The sequence below is a fragment of the Trichoderma camerunense genome (assembly GCF_050948025.1).
Source record: "Trichoderma camerunense strain CBS 138272 chromosome Unknown V8C40scaffold_13, whole genome shotgun sequence".
Taxonomy (NCBI): Eukaryota; Fungi; Ascomycota; class Sordariomycetes; order Hypocreales; family Hypocreaceae; genus Trichoderma; species Trichoderma camerunense.
Genome location: NW_028145357.1, coordinates 18238 through 32995, shown reverse-complemented (window position 1 = coordinate 32995; position 14758 = coordinate 18238). Strand labels below are relative to the sequence as shown.

General features: G+C 52.6%; 4 protein-coding genes across 4 annotated transcripts; 2 read left to right on the top strand and 2 right to left on the bottom strand.

Moving 5' to 3' along the window:
* Positions 1 to 63: 63 nt before the first annotated feature.
* Positions 64 to 2001, bottom strand: V8C40DRAFT_51180 (uncharacterized protein). Its single transcript, XM_083223053.1, has 3 exons — positions 1733 to 2001; positions 1038 to 1583; positions 64 to 979 (listed from the first exon to the last, which is right to left on the bottom strand). The coding sequence occupies exons 1-3, from the start codon at positions 1832 to 1834 to the stop codon at positions 161 to 163; spliced, it is 1467 nt and encodes a 488-aa protein (XP_083071031.1). The 5' UTR covers positions 1835 to 2001; the 3' UTR covers positions 64 to 160.
* Positions 2002 to 5085: 3084 nt separating this feature from the next.
* Positions 5086 to 6841, top strand: V8C40DRAFT_50829 (Metallo-dependent phosphatase-like protein). The gene is made up of 3 exons (XM_083223052.1): positions 5086 to 5507; positions 5624 to 5684; positions 5744 to 6841. Exons 1-3 carry the CDS (start codon positions 5376 to 5378, stop codon positions 6712 to 6714), a joined length of 1164 nt encoding a protein of 387 aa, XP_083071030.1. The 5' UTR covers positions 5086 to 5375; the 3' UTR covers positions 6715 to 6841.
* A 1032-nt stretch (positions 6842 to 7873) lies between these two features.
* V8C40DRAFT_249933 (uncharacterized protein) lies at positions 7874 to 9547 on the bottom strand (the record flags this gene model as incomplete). Its single annotated transcript, XM_083216855.1, has 1 exon — positions 7874 to 9547. A coding segment is annotated over exon 1 (551 nt), but the record flags the coding sequence as incomplete, so codon positions are not given.
* Positions 9548 to 10157: 610 nt separating this feature from the next.
* On the top strand, positions 10158 to 11392 carry V8C40DRAFT_249931 (uncharacterized protein). Its single transcript, XM_083216854.1, has one exon. The coding sequence runs from the start codon at positions 10811 to 10813 to the stop codon at positions 11204 to 11206; it is 396 nt and encodes a 131-aa protein (XP_083071028.1). The 5' UTR covers positions 10158 to 10810; the 3' UTR covers positions 11207 to 11392.
* The last annotated feature ends 3366 nt before the right edge of the window (positions 11393 to 14758 follow it).

The window sequence follows — 14758 nt, the reverse complement described above, 5'->3', positions numbered from 1 at the left end:
GGTTGAGAAAGAATAAAAAAAGAGTGTTCTCTCGATATGTACGGATTAGTTGGTTTGTGCTCTCTGATAGTTGTCTAGTTTATAATAACATGTAGTAAGTTGCTAATAAAGCAGAAGAATGCCTGCATTTGTTGTATGTGGTTTTTGCGAATGTCCTGGTTTACATGATGACGCAGCAGCCACAGCCTCCTTTCTGGTCCTGGTCGTCTGGAACATCGGGGATCCTCTGGGTGCTCTGGGCCTTTTCGCTGAGCTGGCTCTGGGACTGCGCCGTTCCTTGTGTTCCTTGTGGCGTCATGGGGGGCCGCTGACCAGGCAGAGGGCTCTTTGGCGGCTGAATGTCTGAAATCTTGGGCATTGTGGAATAGGATGAGCCCAGTCGTGCCTGGGGCGGGCTCTTGGGAGCCTCTGCCTTGAGCGGCCACTCGTCCGTCTGGCCTGGCGCATCGTGAATCTGCATGTCTTCCTCGGCCGGGGGTTCCTGCTTGGCCGCCTCTTCCAGCGGCGCAGAGTTCTCTCGGAAAATCGGCAGTACGTTGTCGTTCAAGGGCCGGAAGTCCTTGTCGTAAGCATCGCCAAACTTGCCCTCCTGCTCCCACTTCTCTTGCATAAGTCTCTTGGCGACGGTGGGTATGATTTGCTGATCGGGGGGGAGGCGAGGGTCGGGTCTGTAGCTGTCCACCATCCACGGCGGGTTGCCCTCGGGCTGCTTCTTGAGAGTAGCCTCTCCAGAGCGAGTGCTGGGGCGTGCATTGCTGTTCGTCGAATCCTTGCTAGGGCCTGATCGAGTCTTGGGTCGTCCGGCTGCCTTGTTCGGCTTCGAGTTGACAGGCTCCGAGTTCTTTCGGCTCGCAGCTGTCGGTTTCTTGGGCGAGGATTCCGTGGTGGACCGCTGCACCGGCTTGGGCTTCTCAGCCTTTTCAATCGGGGCACTAGGAGCCAACTCTCTGAGGGTGGCACTACCACTCCTAGAGCGTGTCTATAGATATCATTAGTACATGTTTCAGTATCATCATGTTGCCGTGTGTCCGACTGACCTTGAAGACCGGTATCCTTGAACCACCCTTGGCGTTTGCCGCAGCCGAGGCATTTCCCTCCTCGATCGCCTCGTCCGGAACCTTGAGATCCCAAGGCGATGTCGGGGTATCTGCAGACTCGGGAGTCTGGTCCTGCTTGGACCGTATGTGCTCCGAGGCGTCGGTGCCTCTCCGAGCACTCTTGTCCCGCCGCTGCTTGCTGGGGGCCCGTGACCTGGGGACGAAGCCAGCTGCCTGCAGCTCCTCGTTTTCTATCTGCGCCAGCTTGTCGCGGTGAATCCATTTCGATTCCACCTCCTCGCCGACGGTGGAATCCGCGCGCCCACGCGGGACCTGGACGTCGTCCGTCTCCGGCTCACCGGTCGACCAATTTGACCGGATGTTGTCGAACTCGGGCGACTGCACGCCGCTCTCTGCGTGTGCGTCCCATCGTGGGGTGGACACCTCGTCGGCCATCTTTCGTGAGTCGAAGTGGTTGGAGTTTCCGTTAGTTCGCGGTGCTGCGTCGTCGTCGTAGTAGCCGGCGCCAGTCTCGCCATACGCCTCCTGAAAGGGTTGCAGGTTAGTCGGCAAACATTCCAATAGAGTCAAGTCCCAGCAAACCATCAAGTCATGCGGCCATGCAGCGCCTCACAAGATCGGCATGTGGCGCTCCTACAGTAACAGTAAGAAGCGGTTGTTTGTCGTCAACTTACTTCATGATGGTCCCGGTACCTCCACGATGGTTCGTCGCCATGGCTGCTGCTCGGTGGCGTCAGTGCTGTGGGAGCGCCCCGAGCCGCTGAAATGGCAGCCATAGTGGTAGCCGAGCTGAAGAGTGTACCAGTAACGTTTCCCCCCTTTTTCTTAGTGATGGCAAAATTGAATGCGGGATCGAGTCAGTGAAGTGGAAGCGGTGCGGTAGATGTGAAAAGGACAAGAATAAAAAATGATGGATCGAATGACAAGTTGAGAATGGAAAAAAAAAAATGGAAATGTGGTTGGTAGTGGCGGTCAAAGTGGTCGATTGTCGCGTCGACTAAATTCACCAAGCCTCGTGGAGTCGGTTTGTCGCGATGCTCCCCTGAGACATGGGGTATTTTTCTTTTTTTCTTTTTTTTCTTTTCTTTTTTTGGATTTTTCTTGCTTTGTCTAAAACGAGTGAAAGGGCTGGAAACGGAAACGGAAACGAACAAGGTCAAAGCTCAGGCGGACGGAAGCTCTCTTGACAACGCAATGGCAGTCAAGCTGGCTGGCCGCAGTCGCCGCAAATGGCCAGACAATGAGCTTCAACCGAAGAAGAAGATGACGAGAAGTTGGAGTCTGCAGCGTCGTCGCAGTGGTCGATAGTAGTACTCGTAGTAGTACTCGTAGTAGTACTCGTAGTAGTACACTCAAGTAATCTCGGAGAAGGGGGAAGAAGGCGGGCTAGAGGCACAAGTTGGCGATGCGGGTGGTGTGGTTGGCTGGTTGGGGGCAGCTAACGGCTAGCGAGGTGCGCTACGGGCGGTGCTGCTAACATTGAAAGGGGAAACGCAGCAGTGCCGTGATGTGAATTGAGCTCTTGGTTTGAGCTGCTCTCACGCACATCGAGTACCGGTACCTCTGTCTGCTCAGCAACACACATCCATTATCAAGTAACTCGTAACTCGTAATGGTCACCCACGCAAATTTGATCATGGATGCCTTCAATGCGTTCAAGGGTTTGATGTATTTTTCCTGCTGCAAAACCCGGCCAAGCCGCAGCTTTGGAGCGACTCACCCGCCGTTGGCTCCAGGCCTGTGGCCCACCCGCTCATTTGCCAGGAGGCGCCAGGTCGATTCGGGCTATTTGGCGACATGGGTTGATATCATCAGTGGAACTCAAAGGTGATTGCCGTCGACTGTCTTTTGATTACCATGATACAGAAGCTTTCTCGTTGGTGGGGGGTTCTTCCAATGTTTAGTTTTTGCTCTTCCACCTCCTCCAAACCTTGTTCTCTCTCCCCTGGCCTTGTCATGTGCATGTGGTGAAGAAGGTATCAAGCTGAGAAGAGGATTTGATCCATGGTGTCTGGTGTAAGTCGAACATCACACAGCCATCAGAAGTGAATGGCTGGGCTGGACCCATTTGATGGCTTGGCTACAGGGCCCTGTCGCCTGTTTCCAGTGGGCAAGGACCCCTGCTGGGACTCTTGTTACTGGAGCACATCAGCGTTGGTTACTTGACGGGCGGTACTCGTTCTTGTAGCAGCAAGCTGGAGCCATTCTGCGACATTGCAACCTCAACTCCTCCTCAAAGCCCCAATCACATTAACGACCCGCGATATTTACCATCACCATCATGCCATTCACCAACAGCGAAGACTTCAATGGAATCCAATCGTACCGCTTTCCCCCGGCAAATGCTTAAGTGGCAGCATCAGCCCAGCACTGCATGTATGTACATGTACGTACGTACATGTGGCGGCTACCGTATTGCCCCAGACGACCAGGTCAACCCCGGCCATGCCATGGTCACCTGCAACCAGGGAATACTCGAGCATACCTGCATGGTTGTACTTACATGGGCGCACCTACGAGGTAACTGATACTACCAGCACGAGCCAGTAACTCGAGTGGCTGCGTATCGGTACATGCGCGTGCTGTTACGAGTACCGTACGAGGAATTCTTGTTGTGTTGCGAGTGTGTGCCTCCCTGGATGCGGGCAGAAGAAAAGACAGCTCACATCAATATGAGGCGAGGAGAAAGGGGGGGCACATCCCGTTGTGGCATGGATATGTACCGTCAGATTTAGATCCATCTATGGATGTGTCCACGGTCTTTTGCCTCACTTTCATCATACGAGTAGCTCTCATGAGAATGTGCACTCTAGCATGTTTCGATACACAGCTATTCCAATATACGATGCATCGCAAAGGGAAAATGTGATAAAGGGGGAGAGATCATGGCAAAAAAGACGACTCGCAGCGGCTTGCGTCTTGCCGTCTTCACTGCCCTACTCGTTTAGTCTGACGAGATGAGAAAAGAGGCTGCAGACAACAATTTGTGCCAGCTCTAGCGAGCGGGAAACGGAAAGAATGTCTTCTGATGCGATGCATGTGCAAGACACACGTCTGTTCGACTGTCGATCTGTTCCGTGTGGTAAGCATCGAATGCTCGTGCTCGACTCTCTCATTGTCATGGTCTGCGCTGCTTTTCTACATACTCGTCCTCGCATGTAGCATTTGCTGACGATGCAACTACAGCAGAGTCCATCTATGTCAATGAGATGGCCCCAGGATATTCGCAATCAGTGCAATAGCATCTCTCTACCAGCATTAAATCTACGTGTGCCATGAGACACCAACAGGCGACAAGCCTACATGCATACATGCATCCGAGTACGTCGGTGTGCTCAGTTGAATCAATCATACGATGATTGTGACCATCGTCAACCCTACCTAGCAGTTGGCAAAGCTTTTCCCAATCACCTCCAGCGTCATCCAATCCCTATTTGATGGCTGGTGTACCCTGAAACTATTCTTTCAGCCACCGGTGGGGAATATTGCTCAACTCACTTCACCGCAGGCACGCAGTGGACGGGGAAGACGGGTTGAAAATGCACACGCGAGCACACGGACGGTGAAGCTGAAAACCAGCGTGATGGCCGTGCAGGGTGGCTGGCTCACTTGATACAATATATCCAGGATCCCGATCCTCGCCGGGACATGCTGTCCTGTGCCGATGCGGAGTGCATGTACTCCAAAGGTCAATCCGGTCAATCCAAGTAGAGCTTTGACTGCTGGGCTCGAACATCGCGGAGACTTCAAAAATCAGCGTCTACATGTACGAGCACACCGCGTCTCCAGATGCTTCGTCGACATTCTGCGGGAGGACAGCATGGGCCATAATCTCGGGCGACATACACGAGAAATTGGTAGAGGTTACACACGTGGAAGATGACCTCATCGCCTGCACAGACAAAATCCCGAGCCTATTTTTGGACAGGGCTGGCTGGCATTGGGCGGGCTGAAGTGGTGAAAATGACATCTGGAGCAAACAATTCAAGGCCATGCCTGCATACCAATTACACGTTACGAGAGAAATCGGTGTAGATGGAGCTACACAGGCCAGCCGGCTAGCCAATCAACAGCCACGGCTTTTATGCTGTGGTACACCAAGTTGGAAGTTAGCTGGCCGAATCACAACGGCCTTGCAGTCAATGCTCTTCCTGCTGGGACGACACATAATTTCCCGGGGGGCGGGAGGCATATAAAACTCATCTCATCACGTCTGTTGCGGCTGGAGAAATACTGTTCTGCGGGGATACCAGAGCCTGCTTGTTTCTTGCAATTCTTCGGGTAAATCCAACAGGCATCATCCTCATCAACATCACAATGGCGACTCCAAAGCTGCGCAAGACACGAATTGTCTGCATCTCCGACACCCACAATTGCAACATCAAGCTTCCGGCCGGCGATGTTTTGATCCATGCTGGAGACCTCACCAACAAGGGAAGCATCTCAGAGGTAAGCTGTCCCTCGCTTCCATTTTTGACGGGTGTTTGGTTGATTTCGCATCTCCAACGCCCTTGACGTCACGCTTCTGTGCAACGACTCAACTGACTGTGTTTCAAATCGTGAAGCTCTCCAGGGCAGTGAAATGGCTTGAAGAGACTGACTTTGAAGCCAAAATCATTGTGGCAGGTAAGTGTTGATCATTCTGAGTGAGCTTGACAAACCATTCGATGCTGATAAGGAATTAGGCAACCACGATGTCACCTTGGATGAAGACTTTTACTTTCATCACGGCGACTCCTTTCACAACAAGATCAAGCAGAATCCGGCAGACTGCATCAACCTGCTCACTTCGTCGCCATCCCTCACGTATCTCTGCCACGACTCGACAACGATCCGTCTGAAATCACCCACGGGGCCGCACACCGAGTTTACCATCTTTGGCTCTCCGTACTCTCCTCGCAACGGACTATGGGCCTTCTACTATGAAGCCCCAAAAGACCATGACGAGGGCCGTGCTGACCTCACCTCCTTGTGGGAGCTCATCCCACTCGAGACAGACATTGTGGTGACGCACACGCCGCCACGTACGCACTGCGATCAGCCAGAAGGGCAGCGATCTGCTGGTTGTGAGGCCCTGCGACAGGCTCTTTGGAGAGTCAGACCCAAGCTAGCAGTCTGCGGTCATATCCACGACGGGCGAGGGGCGGAGCGAGTGCTCTGGGACCTCAAGAACAAAGCCACGCCCTACGCAGAGAGGGCCGCCATGGCATGGGAGGATCCCGGCAAAGGCAACAACAAGATCAGCTTGGTCGACCTCACCGGCAAGGCAGGCAAGATGCCGGCGCTCGCAAACGACGGCTCACATCCAGGCAGGCCCAGCTACAGCCATGAAGACGGCCAACAAACGGCCACCACGACATTGGCGCCCGCGGGGACATGTTCGGATGAATCATCAGATCAAGGCTCTAGCGTCGCTGCCCAAAAGAGAGGCGGTAACGACAGCAACGATGACGGCGTGGGCTATGGGGGCAATCCTGATGAGTCTGAGGATTGCGATTATGATGCATTGGCGGGGAGAGCCGGCCGCAAGGAGACGTGTGTCGTGAACGCTGCGATTATAAAGGGCAGTTATCCGCATACTGAGGGGAAGCTGTTTAGCAAGCCCATCGTGGTCGACGTGTTCTTGCCGGTGTGGCAAGAGGACGATGAAGCTTGAAGGATGAAGGTGAAAGATGGACGCTCAAAATACTAAGAACAAAAAGGAGCAGAATGGGCAAAACTGGACCAGACGGGACAATCGAAATACAATGTCGAAAAGGGGAAGGCATGAAAGCTTGGGGTCGTTGAGGCAATGATGGGGTAATAGGTACAAAGTAGCTTACTCACTTACACACTTACACGGAACACCGGGCAAAGCTTCATCAAAGCACGTGTAGCATTAATAGCAGCTCTCTATTACAAGCATTGTTATCAAATCCAGCTGGAATACTCCCCAAGTAACTGATCTACCTGCCGGTACCTCGCAAAGCCATTGACGAAACGCCCGGCGTCCCATGATCGATAACAGCCATCTAGGCTGTCCCGGCACTTGAAGCTAGCCAGCCTCAAAAGTAGTTGACGATAAGCAAATCGGCCAGCACATCCCATCCCAACCATCGTAGCTCCGACGCAGGGCCAGCGCATTGATCCCCCCTCATCCCATCCTCCTCCTGGCCGTCGAACATGGCCTCTCCAACACCCCTGCGTCACGCCCTGAACTGGCCCATCACACGGCTCTAGTAAAAACGCTAATAAAGGGACAAGTAAAAAAGGAACAGTAATGCTACTACATGATTCTAGGGGAGGGTTGCCTACGTGTAAGTTTTGCGGCAAGGATGGCTTTCCATCATCCAATGAGAACGGCATGATACTGTCTTTTTTTCCTGGGGTAAAAATGGAATGTATTTACAACAGCGGACATTGTATCGAAAACTTCCCCTCATGGAGAAAGGCAGGTTTCCGATCATCGGAACAATACATATACTACTGTACTGTACCATACATACATATGCATGCGGGCTGCTATTTCCCCCGGCCCCTTGCTTGGGGTTTTTTGTTTTCGTAGGCTTACAAGGCAGATACAGGTAGCTAGAGAATGAGAGAGAGCTGTTTAGGGGAGCTTGATTGGAACGCGGGGAATACGCTGTGGCGGCGCCTCTTTTTTGGGATTGGGATTTTGATTGATTGATGCCTTGGGAGGTTGAAGAGACGGTGAGCTGGGGGTGGCTGGGTGAAAGATGGTTGATTTGCTGGGTTTGTGAGAGGTGTGGTTTTTTTTCTCTCGTTGAGAGGTGTAGGGTAGCAACATGAGCTGTTACGATTTTGAAGCTTTGAGAGCTTCAGTGTGCTAACAGTATGTGTGGATGCATGAGTAAAAACCATAGCAACACAGAAAAGAGAAGATTCATTGGATCCCTAGAATTTTAACGAATGAGAATCATTCATTTCTACAGTACGGAGTAGCAAAACTCGCTTGAGGGGGGCATGTTCAACCATAAAACGCTAGCCCATGGCCAACCCAGTGTTTTGTTTGGTCAGGTTGCCCAGGAAGCCGCACCAAAAAGAAAAAAGCAGAGAGAAGCGTGGGTTACTGTCCTGCATGTGTGTGTGTGTGTGGATTATCGTCTCGTGGACATGTATGTGCTCACCGCCACGCTTCTCATTCGCGGGTCGATATCATTGGGTGGAAAGAAGGATACGCCTTTCAAGCCTTTTATCTTCCTTTCTTACTGGTGCATGCATGTGTGAGGAATGGGAATGGGGTTGAGTTAGTATGGAGGAGACTTGCAGCGGAATTTGTCCTATCAAGAGGGACTTGGGGGAGAGAATATCGTAGCGAGTCAATCTTGTCAAAGAATCTAGAAAGAGAAGGAGAAGAAGACGAAGAAAAAAAAAAAAGTGATAGATGATGGCGGGTTTGTTTGGGGAGAGCAAATATTCCTTTTCGAGCGTTTCTCTGCCCGCGTTTGGCGCGCCTATGCCAATAGCAGTCAAGCCATCATCACACTCACCAGACATTGCTGCTTGGGGAAGAAAAAACCTGTGAGGCTTCGATAGGGCGGGATGGGTGTGTCTGCCGCCGCCGGAATTGCGGAACAATCGGACAGAAAAATCAAGGAAAAAGAAAAGAACGAAAGAGTAGAAGCAGCTGTAGAAGCTGAGCCACGGTTTCCCATCACGAGCTCGAAAGATGACCTCCATCTTCATTTGGCGAAATTCCTTGCCATCCATCCATCCATCCATCTTACGGCTGAAAAACGTCATGTACTCTGTATGGCTAGATTCACTCTTCTTTTTGTGCCATAACCGCACCTCTCACTCATCATCTCCCGGCCAGTCCGGCTCGTGAAACGTGGAATGCAAGCAACGTATTCTTTTTTTACTCACTCATGAGTGCATACCCAGAAAAGAAAAACGTTCGTGACCAACACGCCGGATGATGCTCATCAGGTCCAACAAAGCCTTGGCTCTTCTCACCAAACGGCACCGATATTCTCCGTTTGGCGTAGCATCGCTCCATCCCAAATCAAGTACCTAGTAAAAAGAGCAATGTCAAGATCAGCAGTCAGACGATTTTTTCTTTCCGTCTGGCGAACGAAAGCTTCGACCTTGTTTTTGTTCGCTGGGCACCCAATGACACCGCGGCAGCAAGCGCCCGGCATATCGTCGCCCAAGAAAAAAACGTGCCAGCTTTTGGCTTCGGTCAACCACATGGCCCATCTAACTTAGTAGGTACCTTAGTATCTAAAGAGGAACGAAGAACTTTCCCACAGTGGCAAAAGCCGGCTCTCGTTCTCCACGTGGCTAGTCACAGGACTTGGGATTCTCTTTTTTCGAACGAAAAAAAGCAAGTCAGATACGATCCGACCAGGGAGGGGCACTTATGTTTTTTTTTTTTTTTGGATACGGTAAAGTGGGATGGCGCTGTGATATGATGATGTGCTTGAATTAATAGCTCACATATTATAGCATGAGCTGTGACCTTGTCTTGTCCCTGCTTTTTTCTTTGCGGTTGTTGCAATTTACGGAAACGATTAAATATAGCTTGGACGATGATCACGGCTGAATGACGCAGACGATTCCCCTCCGTCATGAACGGGCTGCGGCATCAGCTCCTCGGCGCAGCACCGTCAACTGACATTTTCCCCTCAAAACAGCTCGTAGCTCAAACCGTCGATCGATAGCTCCCCCCAAGCTACCCTTGCAACCGAAGCTCCCCTCAAAAAACATTGGATCTTCAGCAAAAGATTGGGCTTAGGCGCCGTGATTCTCGTACTTGTACTTGTACTGTACCAATAGTGCCCGAGCTAGAAGCTCAGCTAACGAGGGGCCCAAAGCGGGTTGAAGCTTTAAACTGATTTCTCACATGAGCCCGAAAAAAAAAGTGAACCCTTGTAAGCTTCAACGTTTTCTAGTTTTGCTCTTGCCGCGATAGCAGTACATGCAATGCTACTAAGTTGGTTGAGAGAGGGTACATGGAGCTTAGTACGGCGAAAAGCGCTCACCAGAAGTACCTCTTTGGCTTCGTGATAGCGTCTGAGATGGGCTTTGTTAGTGCGAGTGACGGGCTAAGAGACGGCCGCCAGCGGATCATCCGCTCTCGTTCATGGGTCTGTGGCCGGTACGGGTTTCTGTTCATGCGAATATGGGGCTCAATTCTTTTCTGGGCTTCTTCCATCGGCTTTTGCATGTCACGCAGACGATTCGATGCCTGCATGTAGCCATCTCTCGCCCTGGTCCCTTGCCTTACAACTCCTCAACTCCTCCGTTCTCCATGGGACTCCGTAAATACTGCACTGTACGAGCTGATTACTGTAAACGGGCAGCTATGTAAGTGGCGCCGTGTGTCTTGCGGCATCATCCTCTCTTCCCAGGCCCCAAGCCATGTGGAAACGCTCCGCTCGCACCGCACCGTTACCCGTGCCGTTTGCTCCTGTGAGTGGTCCGTCACTTTTTGGCGTGCGAGCCAGACAGCTTGAGCTTCAATCCCTCTTGGCTCCAGCGCTTTTTTTTTCCCAGGTCACGTTCAGCTTTCCGTCCGCTGGAGTTGCCCGCTTCTGCTGACGAGCTCTTCCCGCCCGGCGGACCGTCTAGATCCTTGGGGAAACGGCTTATCGTAGTTTTGCATCCTGAGTCGTATACACTAGCTGAGCGAATTGGCCATGGGACGCGGTGGCAATGGTTTGAAGCCTCCAGCTCTCCTCCGCCGCCTGTGGATATAGAGAAGCGGAGGGGGACAGACAAGACCCAGCTTCAGCTCAGCAATCTGTTGCATGCACTCGCAACTTACCAAGGTGACTGACAAGCTCTGGCTCCAAAGTGGCTGCCCATCATCCAGTCAGGAGAGCGTGGCTTGGGTCCTCTGGCACGGCTTTTCACTGGGGCTGGCCGTCGTCACCTGGTTGGCGCATCGGCGGCGTCGAATGGAATCCCTTGGAAGGCCACTCTTGTCCATTTTGGCCGTCTCATCTGACAGGCCGGCCCCGTCCAATCACCCCAGACCTCATGGAGACCTCATGGCCTATTCCCACAGCCTCGCTGGCCCGCCTGAGTCGACGACACCTGTTCCTGGATCTAGTGGTGGTTTGACGGGCTTAAGTGGCATGTTGTCTAGATTCCCTTTTTCTGCCAACCAGAAGCCACACAAGCTGGCGTCCCTTAGTTCTTAGTGTCTGTCCCTTCACCCCCTCCATCCTCCTGACTTGAGCCTTTCTCCACGCTGGCTGGCACTTTGCAACCCCTCGACTCGAATGGACGAGTGAAAATGGGTGTGGGGGGAGCCAGCGCTGGCGACATGGACAAGGGATGAGTGAGGCGCGCCTGTCTGCGTGATAGGTAGGTGATGCTGTGATGGTGGAAGAGGGAAGAAGGAGAAAAAAAGGAGCCCCAGATGGTGTCATGCAGTGACGCTGGCGGCAACGAATTGCGACTCGCGGCCTCATGCAAGCCGCAGGACCAGACGCGCAGCCAAGCAAGCCTGTCGGTGATATGCGATAATACAGTGGCTCTGGATTTACAAGGGGCTCTTTTACCGCGAGTTGCGTGTATCGAATACACGAGCCTGTCGCGGAGCAGAACGCAGAGCGCAAGGTACAGGTACAACCGAGTCAATCAATTTGATGCGATACGATACAGACATGACCTGGATCTTACTTCTCCAGTGTCAGTGTTGCCTTATCCTACCCCATGGAGCTGGTCATGAATGGCGGCTCGTGATGCGGGCTACAGTGCTTCTGTGCGTCGTACATTACGGAGTACATGAGTCCTCGCATGCCCTGTGAAGCAAGGAGCGTCTCTGCTCCGTGCATCGGTTGCATGTTCCCATCATACATGATACATGCACGTTGTATGTACGAATTGCCCTCTCGTACATGTAGCCTACGCTCCCCCAAAGCGGGGAGGAGAGACAGGATAAGAAGATCCATGGGCACTGCACTGGAGACCAGAAAACTCCAGTCTACGAAGCGGGTCAGCCCGTTGCAGCTGGGGATTGATTGATTCCGAGGCAGCATTCACAGATGGTCGCCCGGAACGACGGGAGAGGGGCTGGCCATTGTTTTGGCATCTCAGTCTCGTCTACGTCTGTTTTGTTCGCGACCTCGTAAAAAGGCGTCTCGCCACCCCCAGTCAAGTCAGGGACGCGCACACGCTTTTGGCGTGCTCGTACCTGTTCCGCGACGCATCTTTTGGAGACTGGTGCCTCGCATATGCTGCTGACTGGCAGCTACTTGCTACTGCTAGTAGGTAGTTGGAGCAAGGATTCGGGCGAAGGAGGGAGGGCGCGGAGCCGCCACTTCATTGGGCGAGAGGCGAAGACGCAGGTCGACGAGATTCGGGGCATCCGGGGGGAGGAGAGAACAGACGCTCATGCGATGTGATTGCGCACAGCGAATGACGTTGGGCCAAAGGCAAGGGGAGGTAGCCGAGTGGTAGGCCGGGACCCTTCTCGTGACTGCAGAGGCGACAGGCTGGCGATGGTGATGGGCTCTCCTAAAACTGCTCTAGTGAGGGGGTTGGCGATGCTGATATCGAGGCTCGTCGCGATACTCTTGGCCTCCGCACGAGTACCTGAGGCTACCTCGAGCTAGCAGCCGTTCCTTCTTTTGGAGTTACCTGTAGTAGATCGTGATGCAGCTGCGTGTCCCTTTAATCCGTATCTGGTCATCATCTTCATGGTGCTCTGATAGCCCGTGCCGTACGTGTAGTCGGGCCTCAACTTATAATAACCTCGACACGGGCACGCTTGAATGGTTTGCGAGCCTCCCGCTGGTCCTGTCCAACCAACTATTCGCGGCCTGCACGCGGCAAGCGAGCAACAGTTGAGACGACTCATTGATCTCGCCACACCATACTGACATACATAATACATTACCATCCGGCTCCATCTCGTTTGGGAGATGCTTGAGCCGTCCTGTTGCTGCAGCCCGCTGTTGCACCTCGTTCACTCCATCAAACTCCACAAATCTGACTCTCTATTACTGCTCGCTTGATCTCACAGGCTCCCTCTCGCTATTCCTAATCAATTGAAATCTTTCATTCTAGTCGTTTTCTTTTCCTTATCCTCCTTCCATCGATAGCTGCGGTGGGGATTTCGAAAGCCCTGCTCCGCCGACAAGGGAGGAAGAAGCCCAATTGCTTGCATTTTGATCCAATAATAGCCTCGACAGCTCTTTTTGACTCCAGACGACTTATACACTTGACCCATTGCTAGCACCGTCTCAAACACCTTCACCGCCAGTATTCCGTCGCCGGGTCAATTGCAAGAGATCGTCTTTTCGACTGTTGACATTGAAATCATCGTTTGTTGTCATTGCCTTACTTCCTTGATTTTTCCTTTTGTTTTTTATTACACATCTTTTCTTGGGCTGCCTTTGCTGTGTTGGCCGCAATTTGTCTGCCTTGTCGAGTTGATCTACCTGTCACGAATATCCGCATTTTACACGCGGCTCCTATAAGCGCCTGAAGCAGTCGCCACTACAGCGCACAGTTACAGCGACTCACAGCTGCCTGCGCCCGGCCACGCCAGCATCAATCTGTCATCCCGAGGTCATCTTACAGCGCAATTGGAATCAGAGCAGCTCGACGCCAATTAAATTCATCAGCCTTGCTTGCCTTTCGCTTTTCCGGTTCATTGCCTCTGTCCGGCCTAACAATTGACTCATCCGCTATAAGACGAACGAAATCCATTGCTCACTCGTGCCTTCGTCATCCGCATACCTAACCTAATACTCGTTCGTACACAGTCATCGTCATTGTCTCTTCGGCCCTTGCACCAGTACCGTTCGACAAGCTCCGTTGGGGCCCGTCCGCTACGCGGAGTGTACATCAGCCGATAGCTGCACCTGCGCAACTGGCCCCTCGTTTCGTCTCACGACCTGGGTACCGCCCGCGTCTTTTTTGTCCCCTTTGGTTTAGAGCATAAAGTACCGGTGCAGGGCCTTGCTGATCCGTCCGTGTCATTTTTTCTCGCGCATTGTGTACGGATTGAGGAGTTCCCAGAGTCTGTGTGGTCATCAGGTTGTGAACTTGTGTTGCGTGTACTTGCACCGTCCGAGCATATTATTACATCGATGAGAAAAGAGAATTAGAGAACAGAAGAGAGAAAGAGAGAGAGAACGAGAACGAACCGGCAAACTCATCTCATTCCACCTCGCTCTACTTACTCACTGCTCGCTCATCCTGGCTCTCTTGTCTTGCTTGGCTTTGTCACGCGCTCGCACCTTTTGGCTGACGCATTCACTGGCGCAACTCCACCAATCCCGTGCGTCCGTCCAGCTTCTTCTCTCGCCTTCTCCGAACCGAGGACGCCGGAATCTGAATCTGGATGTTGCTAGCATTATTACAGTCCATTACAGTAGCATGAGCATGAGCAAGATCCCGAGCCCGAGGATTTGAGAGCACAGATTCTCGCCAATTCCGCCGTCAGTCATCAATTCGCATTAGTTAACCAGCCAGCATCATCATCGTCGTCGTCCGGCCTCACTCAGCCACAGCTCGATTCGCCGCCTTTAAACCCAACCTGTCGTCCGTCCTCCATCTCTTCCCGTCCCGCCACCGGACCAGAACCAGACCTGACTTGACCCCTCGCCATCAAGACACTGGACTACACTGGACTCGACATATCTCACCATCCACAGCCCACTCGACCTCCCCACCCTCTCTCTCTCCCTCAGGCCAAGCGTTCGTCCACGGCTAGCAGAAACGGATCCTGCTTGGGCTAG

Bases quoted from the DNA above. Each gene is read 5' to 3' on its own strand.
- V8C40DRAFT_51180 (XM_083223053.1), bottom strand. From the start codon at position 1,834: ATGGCTGCCATTTCAGCGGCTCGGGGCGCTCCCACAGCACTGACGCCA. The intron at 1,584-1,732 runs GTAAGTTGACGA...CAACCCTTTCAG, and splicing joins GGTACCGGGACCATCATGAA to GAGGCGTATGGCGAGACTGG. The intron at 980-1,037 runs GTCAGTCGGACA...TGATATCTATAG, and splicing joins CAAGGATACCGGTCTTCAAG to ACACGCTCTAGGAGTGGTAG.
- V8C40DRAFT_50829 (XM_083223052.1), top strand. From the start codon at position 5,376: ATGGCGACTCCAAAGCTGCGCAAGACACGAATTGTCTGCATCTCCGAC. The intron at 5,508-5,623 runs GTAAGCTGTCCC...CAAATCGTGAAG, and splicing joins ACAAGGGAAGCATCTCAGAG to CTCTCCAGGGCAGTGAAATG. The intron at 5,685-5,743 runs GTAAGTGTTGAT...ATAAGGAATTAG, and splicing joins AGCCAAAATCATTGTGGCAG to GCAACCACGATGTCACCTTG.
- V8C40DRAFT_249931 (XM_083216854.1), top strand. From the start codon at position 10,811: ATGCACTCGCAACTTACCAAGGTGACTGACAAGCTCTGGCTCCAAAGT.